The 13750-nt window shown below is 33.6% G+C and overlaps 1 protein-coding gene across 4 annotated transcripts; it reads left to right on the top strand.

Annotated features, from left to right (window-relative positions):
• The first annotated feature begins 5674 nt into the window (after positions 1-5674).
• LOC105143034 (hypothetical protein) lies at positions 5675-12210 on the top strand. 4 transcript variants are annotated; one of them, XR_015546757.1, is made up of 7 exons: positions 5675-5963; positions 7121-7254; positions 7328-8114; positions 8201-8856; positions 9961-10070; positions 11766-11883; positions 11960-12041. XR_015546757.1 is itself a non-coding variant. In XM_011051005.2 (6 exons), the coding sequence occupies exons 2-6, from the start codon at positions 7125-7127 to the stop codon at positions 12174-12176; spliced, it is 1908 nt and encodes a 635-aa protein (XP_011049307.1). In that variant the 5' UTR covers positions 5682-5963; position 7124; the 3' UTR covers positions 12177-12210. The 4 variants fall into 4 exon arrangements, 3 of the variants coding, with proteins under 3 accessions (XP_011049307.1, XP_011049306.1, XP_087267591.1); XM_011051005.2 differs by lacking the exon at positions 9961-10070 and having other exon boundaries at positions 5682-5963; positions 7124-7254; positions 11960-12210; XM_011051004.2 differs by lacking the exon at positions 9961-10070 and having other exon boundaries at positions 5683-5963; positions 11960-12210.
• Positions 12211-13750: the final 1540 nt, after the last annotated feature.

Genomic DNA, 13750 nt, shown 5'->3' on the forward strand with positions numbered 1-13750 from the left:
TTCGCCAAGGAAAATTTGGCAGGGCGACGAACGATTCACGCGAGCAGATGGACGTTACAATGGATCGCACGGCCAAAAGAGTCAATGAGGACTCGGTACTCAAGCATGAGCATGAGTATGCCAAACGTCGCAATGGACCGGGCCTAAGCCCGGACAAAGCTGCTTCTGTCTCTATTTCTGTCTCTCTACCTGATAATGCGACTCGTGCTCATCAGGTTTCTCATAATCTCTCTGATAACAGGTATGGCCCGACTGATCGCGCGCCTTTTATTGTCCATATGCAAGTGAGCAATGATTGCATAACCGAGAGTGCATTCGAAGTTTTAATGAAAAGACAAGTTGCTAAGGTAGTGCACTCAGATATAGTATCTATGAAAAAGGTCTCACGTGGCAAAATTTCGATTGAAATGCGCACTTACGAAACAGCTAACAACCTTGTGATTAACCCAGACCTCATCAAGGCAGGGTACTCTATTTTTATTCCTACTTTTAAGATAATGCGTTCAGGTATAATAAGGGGCATTCCGACCTCTGTAACGGATCAAGAACTCAAATTAAATCTTAAGTCTTCTTGTCCCATAACCGAAATTAAAAGACTTAACAGGCGCATTGTTAAGGAAGGCGGTGTTGAATATACCCCTTCCACCTCGGTTAACATTAAATTTGATGGACAGATCCTCCCCAGGCAAGTATTTCTTTTCTACGATTCTCACGAGGTTTTACCTTTTGTCCCTAGAGTCAAAACGTGCTTTTCTTGCTTCAGGGTTGGTCACATCCGAAAGTTTTGTAAGAATCGACGAGATGCAGGCTGTGGTAAAGATGCTCACAGAGAGGACGAGACATATGAGAGGCAAAATCTCCCCCCTCCCCTCCCCAAGTATATCAATTGCTCTGGAGATCATATCGCTACGTCGACAAATTGCCCTCTTTTTATCAAACAGAAAAAAGTACGATCGCAGCCACCGAAAATATCTCTCTTGTGGATGCTAGGAGTAGGCTATCGTCTATTGACTCTCGATCTATTTTTAGATCCAGTGCTGACTTAGGTAGTACCGGTAGTGTTCACTTTGCGGATGATGATTATCATAATTTCCCTTTACTTCCACCAAAGAATGTATCCCTCATTCGTTCGCCAGTTATAATAAGTTTTCCCCTCTAGAAAATGCAGACATCTCTAGATTATCGTACGCCAAAGTCTCTGCTAAAAGTTCTATTCCTCGCACTTCATCCGAACATCCTCAGTCCCTACATCAGAGAGCAGATGTTTCCCGACTACAATTCCCTCTCCCATCTTCGTCGCGAAATAACTATAAACTCGTACAGAACCTCCCTGATATCCAAGTCATTCCCTCTCGTAATACTAATAATACTAATAATAACTCTAAGTCATTGGAAGAAGTCAGGAGGGAATATCTGATATCTCCGAACGGCAGATCTCCCAATATATCGAGAGACGGCGTCCTTCTCAATCATGATCGAGCTAATCATCCACGAGATAACTATCATTATGAACATGATGCCCTTCCTGCCGGAAGATAGATGTGGCCATGTTCTCTGTGCTCCTTAAACAATTTTTAAACCATATAAGCTCATATATAGAACCGCACCCTCCTCGCTTCTACCGACAGCCGATTGATTATGACGACCCGCGCACTTATTATGATAATCATCAAGCTGACCCTCCAGCTGTTTCTAACGATCGCGCTTACAATTATTACTAATTTTTCTGTTACTTTATTTTAAATCACTTTTCACTTTCATAACCCAATTTTACTTATGTCTCCTAACAAGCCTGTTTCTATTGCTAATTGGAATTGTAGGGGTTTACGGGGGAAGCTTCCGGAAATTCAGGCTAATGATTACATATACGATCTCTGGTGTCTCCAAGAGATTATGGTCACCGAAAATACTTACTTACATTCTAACATCTTTAATTTTGTTACAGGTGACATCCGCCGCCTCGGCCAACACGGGGTAGCTATTGCTATTAAAAAATCTCTCCGTTTCGATCTTCTTGACCTTACTCATCTTGGCCATCATTCAATCGAGCTCATCGGTATCAAGCTTTACACTCAAGGTCCCTCCTTTATCATTATTAACATACAGACATCCGTCGTCATGAACTCCTCCTATGGTTATTGAGGGCCTGCTTGATTATGTTGCGAATCAATCCTATGCCATCCTCCTAGGCGATTTCAACTTGCATAATGTAGCTTGGGGCTGTTCGATTACTGATTCTCTTGGTAGATGTCTTTTAAACTTCCTCGAAGATCGTCATCTTATTATCTGCAACGATCATAAACCTACCCTTTTGACTCCTCCCGACTCGCAAATATCAGTCATCGATCTTATTGTCGTAATACCTCCTGTCCTGACTCTTAGTAACTGTTATACAGAACTCAACTCCATTTCTAGTGATCAATTTCTATTGTTATTAACCTGAATATTCTTCCTTGCATAAAAACTACATTTAAGTATAAAATTAAACTTAATTCTCTTCAAGGTCTTTATTCACAAGTTAACTTGTATTGACTTTGCCTCTATTTTAGTAACGATAGACGATGCTACCTCTCAATATGATAGTTTTGTAAAAGAGCTCAAAGGCACCCTAAACTCTCTGTTCTCTCCTGGATCACATACTCCGAAATCAAAACCGATGGTTGAAAAACGTCTCCCCCCCCTCCTTGGTGGACCGAAGAATGTCAGGCCGCGGTTGACGCCAGATGCGAGGCAAAGAGACTCTGGAACCGCCAGTCAAGTTCAGAAAACTATAACGCTTATAAGCGCACTGCTTCGGCATGTAGATGCGTCCTCAGAAGAACCAAGAGAAGGAAATGGAAGGAACTATGCAACAGTTTTAACACTCATATTCCGTCTGCTAAAATTTGGAGGTTGGTCAAAGTTTTAAAAACCGACGTTTAGCTTCCGTTATGTCATCTGGCCAGTCGCTGTCGGCTGCACAGGAAAATGAAATTAATAAAATCTGTACTCCCTCTTGTAGTCTCGAGATACCGTCTCAGAGTGTATCCTTCTTGAAGGAAATACCCATTCAGAGCGAAAGCGCTAAATTCTTGGACAATCCTTTTACTATGAAGGAGTTACTCTTAGCTATTGATTCAGCCAAAACTAAATCAGCTCCAGGGGCCGACCAGATTGACTATAACATCATTAAGAACTTAACACCGGATAGTCTTTCCGTGCTATTACAAATCTATAACAATCTTTTTTGTCAAGGAATTTTCCCTGCGGAATGGAATAAGTCAATCGTCGTCCTTATCCCTAAACCAAATAGAAAAGGTGTCAGACCGATTTCTCTTCTCTCGTGCCTCTTAAAGATTATGGAAAAAATTATCTATCTGAGGTTGAAGTGGTTTACTGAATCTAATGCCATACTGCCGCTTAACCAAACAGACTTCCGCCCCCAGTGTGCCTGCTCTGACAATCTTGTTGCTCTGACAAATTATATTCAGGGCGCCTTCATTAATAACGCCCTTACTATATGTGCGTTTTTGGACATCGAGAGAGCGTTCGACAATGTGATTCCTTCTATTTTAATAAAAGATTTACAACGTCTTGAGATCCCGTCCAAAACCGTTAAATTCATAAGTAACCTTCTTTCCTACAGACAAATCATGTTCATTTGTGATGGCGTGCTTAAAGGTCCATACATTGCTTTGAAAGATACCCCTCAAGGGTCCATTCTTAGCCCTTTGCTCTTCAACCTCTACTGTGCATATATTAATAAATGTCTACATGAGGACACCCTTCTCTTACAATATGCGGACGACGTCGTTATCTTCTCAAACCAAAACGTTGAAGATGCTAGATCGTCGGTCCAATCTTCACTAAATAATATATATGCTTACTTGAGAAACAAGGGCTTGGAAGTTTCCCCCTCAAAAACCCAATGGATGCTCTTTACAAGGAAGAGACAGTCACATCCGGATATTAAACTACACATTCAGAACGTAGAAATTCCTAGAGTACAATCTGCCATCTTTCTGGGCTTCAATCTCGACCCCAAATTGAACGACAAAGAGCACCTAAAGACCTTGGTCAATAAGGGACGCAATTTTACTAATATACCAGTTGTTCTCGTAAGTACTAAATGGGGATCTCATCCAAGCTTACTTCTTACCCTTTATAGAGCTGTTTTTCGCTCTATCGAATACGGATGTCAAGTGTTCAAGCTCAAGGGCAAGACTGAATTTTTACAACTAGAAAAGTTAGTTCAACAGAAACCTGCGTCTTGCTCTCGGATATCGACTATCTACACCTATTAGCGTCATTGTGGCCGAAGCAAAGGAAACCCCTCTTAACATCAGATTTGACTATATGACCTCGAAGTTCATCTATAAGGCTTTCTCCAGGAAGAACTCCCCAGTGCTGCACAGCTTTGAAAGTTTGGAACAGGCTGCATACTCTCCCTCAAGAAGACAACGGGCCCTAGCTACCTGCGTTCAAGTACTATGTAATACAGAAATACTCACTTAAAATCATCCGCAGATCCAACATGCTTTATGCTTATAAACACAGTTATGAAAGCTGTACTTATGTCCATCAATTTGACAGTTCCCTCACCAATGTTCCTAAGAAAGCGAATAACCGAATATACCAAGCCCGATTCCTAGAAACTATAACCACATACGCCAATCGTGGTCCCATTATTTACACCGATGGCTCTAAGTCTGTTAGCGAGGATCGCGTGGGCTTCGTAATCTATTCAGATCTTAACGTTGCACTCAAGTTTAAGCTTCCCCCGGAGACTTCAATTTTCTCGGCCGAGTCTTGGGCTATTCTTCAGGCGATTAATCTTATTGAAGATCGATATTGAAGATGTTGTGACGAGGTTTCCATCTGTTCTAACTCTTTAAGTGCTCTTCAGGCTATATCGTCTTACAACTCTAGAAATGCGAACCATATTACATTAGATATTAAGGATCGTCTGTCCTTTTTAACGCAACATGATTTCAAAATTAATTTTATTTGGACTCCTGGTCATAAAGGTATAATCGGTAACGAGACCACAGACCATCTTGCCAACGAAGCCGCCCTTAGTGGACACCGACCTAAATTTAAAATACCATTTCAAGACCTTTTTATGATCTCCAAGCAATCCCTCAACACTAAATTTCAAACACACTTAGATCACTGCGCAACATTTAAAGGGCAGCTATATGATGATTTTCATAGAAGTAACTCAGCTAAGCCTTGGTTCTATCATAAGAATCTTAAAAGAGAGGAGATCGTCACCATCTCCAGAATTAGATCTAACCATTATAATCTAGCATACATAATCTAGCATCCTGGATCGTAAAAATATTGTCAATTCGCCTGCTGTCCCTGTGGTGACCCAAATCAGAACATTAATCATATTCTATTTTATTGCAAACTTTGTATTCATAAATCGACTAAATTTCGTGATTACCTGAAAAAACACTTCCCGTTTCATCCCCTTAATATTCATTGTATGATTAACAATCCCCCCCCCCCTATCTTGTGTTTAATTACTGCATATCTCAAATCTTTAAACCTCAGTTTAAAGATTTCTATCCTCTGATTTCTATGAATATGTCTTTGTTTTAAGGGAGGAGTGGGGAATTTTGTTTTTCTCCTCTTCTCCCAGGCAGTGCCCCCGCCTGGTTACTTGTTTCAGCACTTTCAGCTATAGATTCACTCTGGTCGGAATTGCTGCTACTCCGCGGCAAGGACCAATTAACATCAAACAAGAAGAAGAAGATGCTTTTCCGCCAAGATGTGAACAGTCCCTTAAACTTTGGTCGAGCATCAGTATGAAAAGCGCCTTAAATTGTATATGCACCATAAATGCAGTTATTATAATTGAAGCATGTTTATGTATAATTTAGAAATAATAAATTATCTAGTTAACCAATTTTGTATTGTGTAACGCCGCTAGTATCGTTCATAATTTTTCACAGTACAAAATAGAGACTAGCAATTGCGTAAGTACACAAATGACATTTAAGTGTTTCTAACCTTTTATTCTCAATTGGAGATTATACACCAGTTGTTCATTTATAATTAGCACACTGCTTTACAAATGCTTTAACACACGAATTTATATTGTAAGATTATAATTTAAGTTATAATTGCAGTAATATTTCGTTTTTGTTCATTATACTTTCAGTAATATTTCATTATCAATCATTACACTTCAAGAAAAAATTTCCATCAGGACAATTTTATTATAGATATTCAAAATCGAATCCAGACATTCTGTAGAAATTTTCCAATTTCCCGGAATATTTTTTTTCATGTATTCATTAAATTTATACCATTATGTCTGAAAAAAATTTAGCTTTTATTAGGTGTTGGAATTAATTCGTAGCGTTTTACAAGTGATGGGAAGTACTTTCATTAATGTATTTTTTAATGCTCATGTGAAATAAATAACATTCTTTCATTAAAAAACGCTACGAATTAATTCCAACACCTAATATATTGACAAATAAAGTAAAAGTTTAATGACACACATTTAAGAAGTTTCTCCTTTAAATAAGTTACTTATGCAGATACTTCTTTTAAGATAAAAGTTTATTTGAGTTATTCGAATAATGAGATACACTTCAAATATAAAGAAAAACAGTATAGAACAAAATTCTAAATGACTAAAAAATTGAAATTAAGAATAAATAGAGGTTAAAAATAGATAAATTATAAAAGTTGATATATTATATATATAATAAAATTTTTATCTATTTAAAGATGTCATCTGTCAGTCTTCTTTTTTTTTCATTTTTTTCTCTTTTTATTACATAAAAATTATGCACAAGGAATAACCACAATTCCAGTTATACAATTGTCTCTTCAAATCTCTATACTGTCCATCTTTTCTAACATTACCACATATGTTCTTTAAACACATGGCCTACATTCATATAGCAAACTATGCATATGTGTCATACTGCATATTTATATATGGCCAATATTGACCTAGCATCGGTTATCAATGCATTAACCAACATTAACAGACATGACCATATCTCCTAGAGATGCCTTTATGAAATTGATTATATTCTAAATGTATCATATTATAAAATTAATATTTTTTAATTGTTTGAAATTATTGTCACAACGCAATAACAGCTTTATTTATCAGTAGAATGAACGGAACTTTAAAGGGACTTCTGCGATTATATCCAATAGCACGCAATTGGACAGTGCTATCGAATTATATAGTACCGTTACAAACGATACAAAAAGTATCACGAGTTTATAGTACCAGTTTGACAGGTAATCTAATATTTTACATACAACATTTGTAATATAAATATAATATTTCAATAGAACATATGTATTTTTTTAGATTATACACAACTGGAGGATTGTATATCACCAGTAGAAAAAAATTATGTATTCAATGATGTCAAATCATATAAATCTATGGAAATATTGGAGAAAGTAACAAAAAATTATACAAATATGACTGTACACAATGCTGTTGACATAATGTTTACATTATTTAGAGCTTCTAAAAACACGGATGAAGATTTGCAAAATATTAAGCAGCATATAGGTTTTATACACCTGTGCGAAATATTAAATACAAATATTAGACTTTTGCAAATCACTGAAATTATTAATAGTCTGAGAATGTTGACATATTTTAAGATTCCAGCTAACTGTGTTTTAACTCAGTCATTATTGCAAATGATTCGTGCAAATGTAAATGACATATCGCTTCAGGATATAATTAGTACAGTTGTGATACTGAAGAAAATGGATAGTACACCATTGAGAGATGCTTTATCGATAGCACTACCTGTTGTTTTTGAGGCGCAGTTACCTACAAAATTGGATCCAGATAATATTACTATGCTGACACAATCTTTAAGACTTATAAGTGAAAATAATATTAATAATCCAAAAATACAAAATATAATACTGAAGTCATTACAAAAATTTGAAAAGGACCTAAATGTACTAACAGCTTGGTCTATATTTTGTAGCTTATGTTCTGCCTCTCATCCATCTCCGATGGCTTTTGAATTGTTATTTAACATTCAGAAGATTTTAATAAGTGATGCAAAACAATTAAGTATTCAAGAGATAAAAATGGCGCTACATAAATTAGTGCTGGTCACTGTAAGGAAGTATGTCCTCTTTATATTATAAGATTCTCATATTAATATTTGACATATTGTGAAAATAAAATATTGATATTATATTATTATTGTAGCAAAGAATATGGATGCAAGTTTTACAATGAAGCACTGGTGGATGCTTTTGTCAATTCAGCATTATCTGCAGAAATTTCTTTTGACAATAGTATCTATCTGCTGAAATATTTGAATGAGCTAAATTATGCTCATATACCCTTTCTAGAATATTTAGCAGCGAAATGTTTCGAACAGCCAAATTTATTAAAAGACGGGTCATATTTTAGAGTATCTATTTTCTTAGAAGGATTAATTAATGCTGATTACAAACCAGTATTTTGGGATATTATACGAGATGCAATATTGGCGAATAAAGTGGAGAACAAAATTTTTAACAAATCTATGATTAAATTTGCTCTACATTTGATTGCATTAGATTGTTATAGCCCAAGTTTAATCAGCAAAGTCTTTTCTCAGATTATAAAACCTAATGATCCAATGAAGAATATTCATGCGAGAGAGTTATTACTTTTGTACCAGAGTGTTAAGACGCTGTATCCTATGTATAATGGACCATGGCCATCGCAAGATCTACTTGAACACGCTGTAAACATACACAGAACATTGCTTAGTTCTATACTTTCTCCATTTTCCTTAAAAACGGCATTAGAATTAGCATTAGGTGGTCCTCAGTATGTTCATAATAACTTGGGGACAAAACTTGGACATTACATTGGTAAGTTATTAATAAAAATAAAGTTATTCTCTGTACATTGTTAAGGAAAAATCTTTTGTATTAGGTGTTGGAATTAATTCGTAGCGTTTTACAAGTGATGGGAAGTACTTTCATTAATGTATTTTTTAATGCTCATGTGAAATAAATAACATTCTTTCATTAAAAACGCTACGAATTAATTCCAACACCTAATATATGCAACTTAAGAATATTTAATCTTTAAATATGTTAATTTTTCATAAATTAATTGATGAACATTCAAAATGATAATATAATTTAATTATTAATATTATATGCCGACATGAATTTTGATCAAGAAATAACAGTATATAATACCGAAAATTTTTAATATGCTAATGCTAAAACCAAATCCTTAGCCCAATTTGTTTCAACACGTCAGGTTTCTGAGATACTCGTATTATTCCTTAAAGTATTAAAAGGGCCTACTTCAAGCGTTTTTGAATTAGGATATCTTATAAACCTGATATAATGGAGAAATAATGGGCTGCGAGTTTGAATTCAATATGAAAAAATCTATGAAAATCTATAATTATAAATGAGTTCACGCAATATAATAAAAAAAATATATTGCAAGTATGTTATCATCCTTAGCCGAACAAAGTTACGAACGTGAATGTAATGGTTATGAATTCCATATTCTTTTTATTTTTTTTTAATTTTCGAAGTTTTTACTTTTACTTTTTTTAAAATCTTTTTTGTATTTTTCGTTTTATATATATATAGGGTCATCTAAAAAGTATCCGCGGTTTTTAGATGACCCAATATATAAAACGAAAAGTACAAAAAAGTATCACTGACATTAGCATTATGCAAGGTATCCGACCGACGGCTAAAACTTCTCGAATGTTTTTCAGGATCATGTCCTGAATAATATTTGTTAAGATCAAGATCACTGGAAATTGTTTCTCTTATTCATTTTTGCTGAAAATTCATTTTTATATAAAAATGAAAATAAGAGAAACAATCTCTATTGTGACCTTGATTTTGGTGTCGGACACCTTGCGTAATGTTAATGTCGGTGATACTATAACTTGCAAACCTTATAACTCGCAAAGTACTTAATGGAAATGAACTTAATTATAGTGTTTTGAAAAGCTCTCGGAGTAAGCTACAAGAATATGCAATGAAAAATTGAGGGTACCATTTAAAAATTTCAAAATGACCTTGCCCTGATCTTGACAACGCCATCCAAGGTAAAATAATAACCAATAATATCATCTTATGTCCCCCTCGAAGTCACAAAATTTTTGTCTGAAATACTTTTCGATTTAACGTAGTGTTTCTGAGATATTTGAGTGGATCTTTTAAAATGGGATACCCTGTGTGTGCGTGTGTGTGTGTGTGTGTGTGTGTATATATATATTTGCACAGGATGTTTGGAAAGTAATCTTTTGCATAGGGGCAGAATAAGCTAAACTGAGAAGAAAAATCTACCATTTTACAATAGTTAGATTTTAGCAATAGTTAATAAGAAATAGATATTAAAAACAAATAGATATATTAGATATGCAAGTGTACTCACTGCCCTTAGTTGAAGTCCGCTACTACAACCATACCCTTAAATTCCGCCATCAAGCTAATACGAATTATGCAAGTATATTTAATAATCGTCATTTTCTCGTAAGAGAGAAAAATGGAGCAAAATTTACAATGTGTGTGTATGTGTGTGTATATATGTTTGAAAAATAATGATAAATCTTTCGCATAAGGGCAAAATGGACTAAACTGATGACTTGTGAGAAGAAAAGTCCTCTACCATTTTACGATTTTAGCAATAGTTAATAAGACATTAATTGCTAAAAATTGCCGAAAATTAGTCTTCAATAATTTTTTATTCAAATACTATCAATTTTACAGAAAAACTATAAGAGACAAAAATTGTTTATTTTCTTCTGATAAAGTTCTGAATGTTTTCAGAATTTTTTAATACCGTATTTTTTCATGTTGGTAAAAATAAGAAAATGCAGTGCTAAAAAGTTGATAAAAAATTCTGAAAAAATTCTTAGCGTTCTATAAGAAGAAAATAAACAATTTTTATCTCTTGCAGTTTTTCTGTAAAGTAGTATTTGAGTAAAAAATCATTGAAAATCAATTTTCGACAATTTTTAGCAATTAATGTCTTATTAACTATTGCTAAAATCGTAAAATGGTAGAGGACTTTTCTTCTCACAAGTCATTAGTTTAGTCCATTTTGCCCTTATGCGAAAGATTTATCATTATTTTCCAAACATATATATATATATATATATATATAATACACACACACACACACACACACACACACACACACACACACACACACACACACACACATTGTGAATTTTGCTCCATTTTTCTCTCTTACGAGAAAATGACGATTATTAAATATACTTGCATAATTCGTATTAGCTTGATCGCGGAATTTAAGGGTATGGTTGTAGTAGCGGACTTCAACTAAGGGCAGTGAGTACATTTGCAATATATCTATTTCTTTTTATTTTTTGTGTTGACCCATTTATAATCATAGGTGATTTTCATAGATTTTTCATGTTGAATCCGCATTTTCATTTTGAATCCGCAGCCCATGTTTCTCATATTCATCATATTAAGTTTACGAGATATTCTAATTTAAAAATGCTCAAAATAGATCTTTTTGACACTTTAAAATTAGTATATCAGATATCTCAAAAACCTAACGTGATGGAGCAATTTTAGTTACGGATTTAGTTTTAATATGCCAAAAACTTTTTAGGATATATACTGTCGATTCTGGATAAAAAAAATTTTTTTGTAGGCCTGTGTAATTATCTAACATTATTTTTAATAATTTTTCATGTTCATTAATTTTTTCATAATTTTTTAAACTGCGATTAGCAACTTGAAGTTTATCTAAAATTTTATCATTGTAGATCATGTTATTGTAATGAGAAAAGGAGGATATCCTATTGCAATTAATACTATTAATACATCTAATGCAACTAACATGACGTACATTGAAGATATACAAACTCCAAACGAAAGTCAGATGTAAGAGTACATACGACTTATTTAATACACTACAATTGATTTTTTGCATTGCTTGTTACTAATGTATACATTTTAGGATACTTATCTTCAATTTACCTGAAGCTGCGTATGCTATGAATTCTCAAAGACTAAAAAGTACATGGTCGTTAAAAATAAAATCCGTTGAAGCATTAATGAAAACAAATGCAATTGCGATAAATTCTAGTTCTTGGATGAAATTACCAGAATACGAAAGACTTCCATATCTAATGCGAGCTATAAGATTAAAATGTGAAGATAACTCATTTTCTTAACGAAATAAAATATATTTTATGATCGACAAGAAAATGTGTAGAATTATTGAATATATTCTGAATGATATTTTTTGAATGTGACTAATATATGTATATATAGAGTGTTTCTTAAATAACGCCCACTAACCATATAGTGCTATTCCTAATAAAAAACTGAATCGAAAAGTCCTCTATCATTTTGCAATTTTCGCAATATTTTTTTTTAGTTACTTATTCAGCAAAATGTCTAAAATCGACATATAAGACAACTTTTAAAATATTTTAAAGAGTTCTTTAAGAAAAATCTTCAAAATATTTAACAAAGAATACTGAAAAATATTTTAAAATTGTTTTATATATTGATTTTATTCATTTATTCGCCAACTTTTAAAAATTAATATCTCATTAATTAACTATTGCGAAAATCGCAAAATAGTACAGGATTTTTTGATTCAATTTTTTTTATTAGGAATAGCACTATATGATTAGTGGGCGTTATTTAAGAAACATTTTGTATATTAGGATGAGCTGAAAAAAAATTTTTTGAAAATCGAGTAGCAATATTCAAAAGTTAGCTATGGACTTACTTCAATATGATTTAAGTAAAATTTCATCGAAATTCATTAATATCTTCAGGTTGCCCCTCGACTTTGAAATTAGTATTTATATATTTCTTGGATACATGTGTCAAAATTCGAAAAAATATTTAAATTTCAATATAATTTGGTACTACCTGTACTTTTATGGTCGCTGAATCCGAAGTCAGAAGACATTTCAAAATGGCGAATACAATATGATGACATACAGAATGAGTAAAAAAATTCCGGACTGATGAAATATATCAAAAATTAAGCATTTCTGAAAGAAATATTTCCTACGAAAGTTGTAGGGATTTAGATGATCTATTCACTAATCTAGTCAGTCTGATCTTGAGTGGCGTCGCTAAGGTCAAGACAAGAATATATCGATTTTTTAAATGCCACACCTTATTTTTGATTCCAGAATCTAATAGCCGATGTCGAGAGCTTTCCAAAACACTAATGAAGTTATTTTTTAGTATTTTCCAAATTTTTTGACTATTTTTCAAATTATAAAAAATTAAAAATTAAAAATTTATTTTTATGTAAAAATGAAAATAAAAGGTACAACCTGCAAATCTTCTTGACAAATGTTATCTTGGACATGATGTTGAACAACATTCAAGAGATTTTAGCCATCGGTCGGATATCTTACGTAATGCTAATCCCAGTGGTACTGTAACTTTCGAACCTTACTTTCGAGCCTTATAACTCGAAAAATACTCAAAAAATAATTTTATTATTGTGTTTTAGTGGAAAATTCTCGACATCGATTATTAGATTCTGGAATAAAAAATTGGGTGTGCTATTTAAAAAAATCGATGTGACCTTGATCTGATCTTCGCGACGCTACCAGATCAGTGAATAGATCATTTAAAACTCTACAACTTTTGTAGGAAACATTTTTTTCGGAAATGCTTAATTTTCGAGGTTTCACCGGTGCGGGATTTTTTACTCACCTTGTATATCGTCATATTGGATACATCATTTTGAAATGTGTACTTCTGACTTCGGATT

This window comes from Acromyrmex echinatior, chromosome 11, assembly GCF_024713525.1.
Source record: "Acromyrmex echinatior isolate Ae372 chromosome 11, ASM2471352v2, whole genome shotgun sequence".
In the NCBI taxonomy this organism is placed as follows: domain Eukaryota; kingdom Metazoa; phylum Arthropoda; class Insecta; order Hymenoptera; family Formicidae; genus Acromyrmex; species Acromyrmex echinatior.

What these genes read in the sequence shown, in the direction of transcription:
- LOC105143034 (XM_011051005.2), top strand. Translation starts at nt 7,125, where the DNA reads ATGAACGGAACTTTAAAGGGACTTCTGCGATTATATCCAATAGCACGC. An exon ending in TTATAGTACCAGTTTGACAG is followed by an intron (nt 7,255 to 7,327) that starts GTAATCTAATAT and finishes GTATTTTTTTAG; the next exon opens with ATTATACACAACTGGAGGAT. An exon ending in GTGCTGGTCACTGTAAGGAA is followed by an intron (nt 8,115 to 8,200) that starts GTATGTCCTCTT and finishes TTATTATTGTAG; the next exon opens with CAAAGAATATGGATGCAAGT.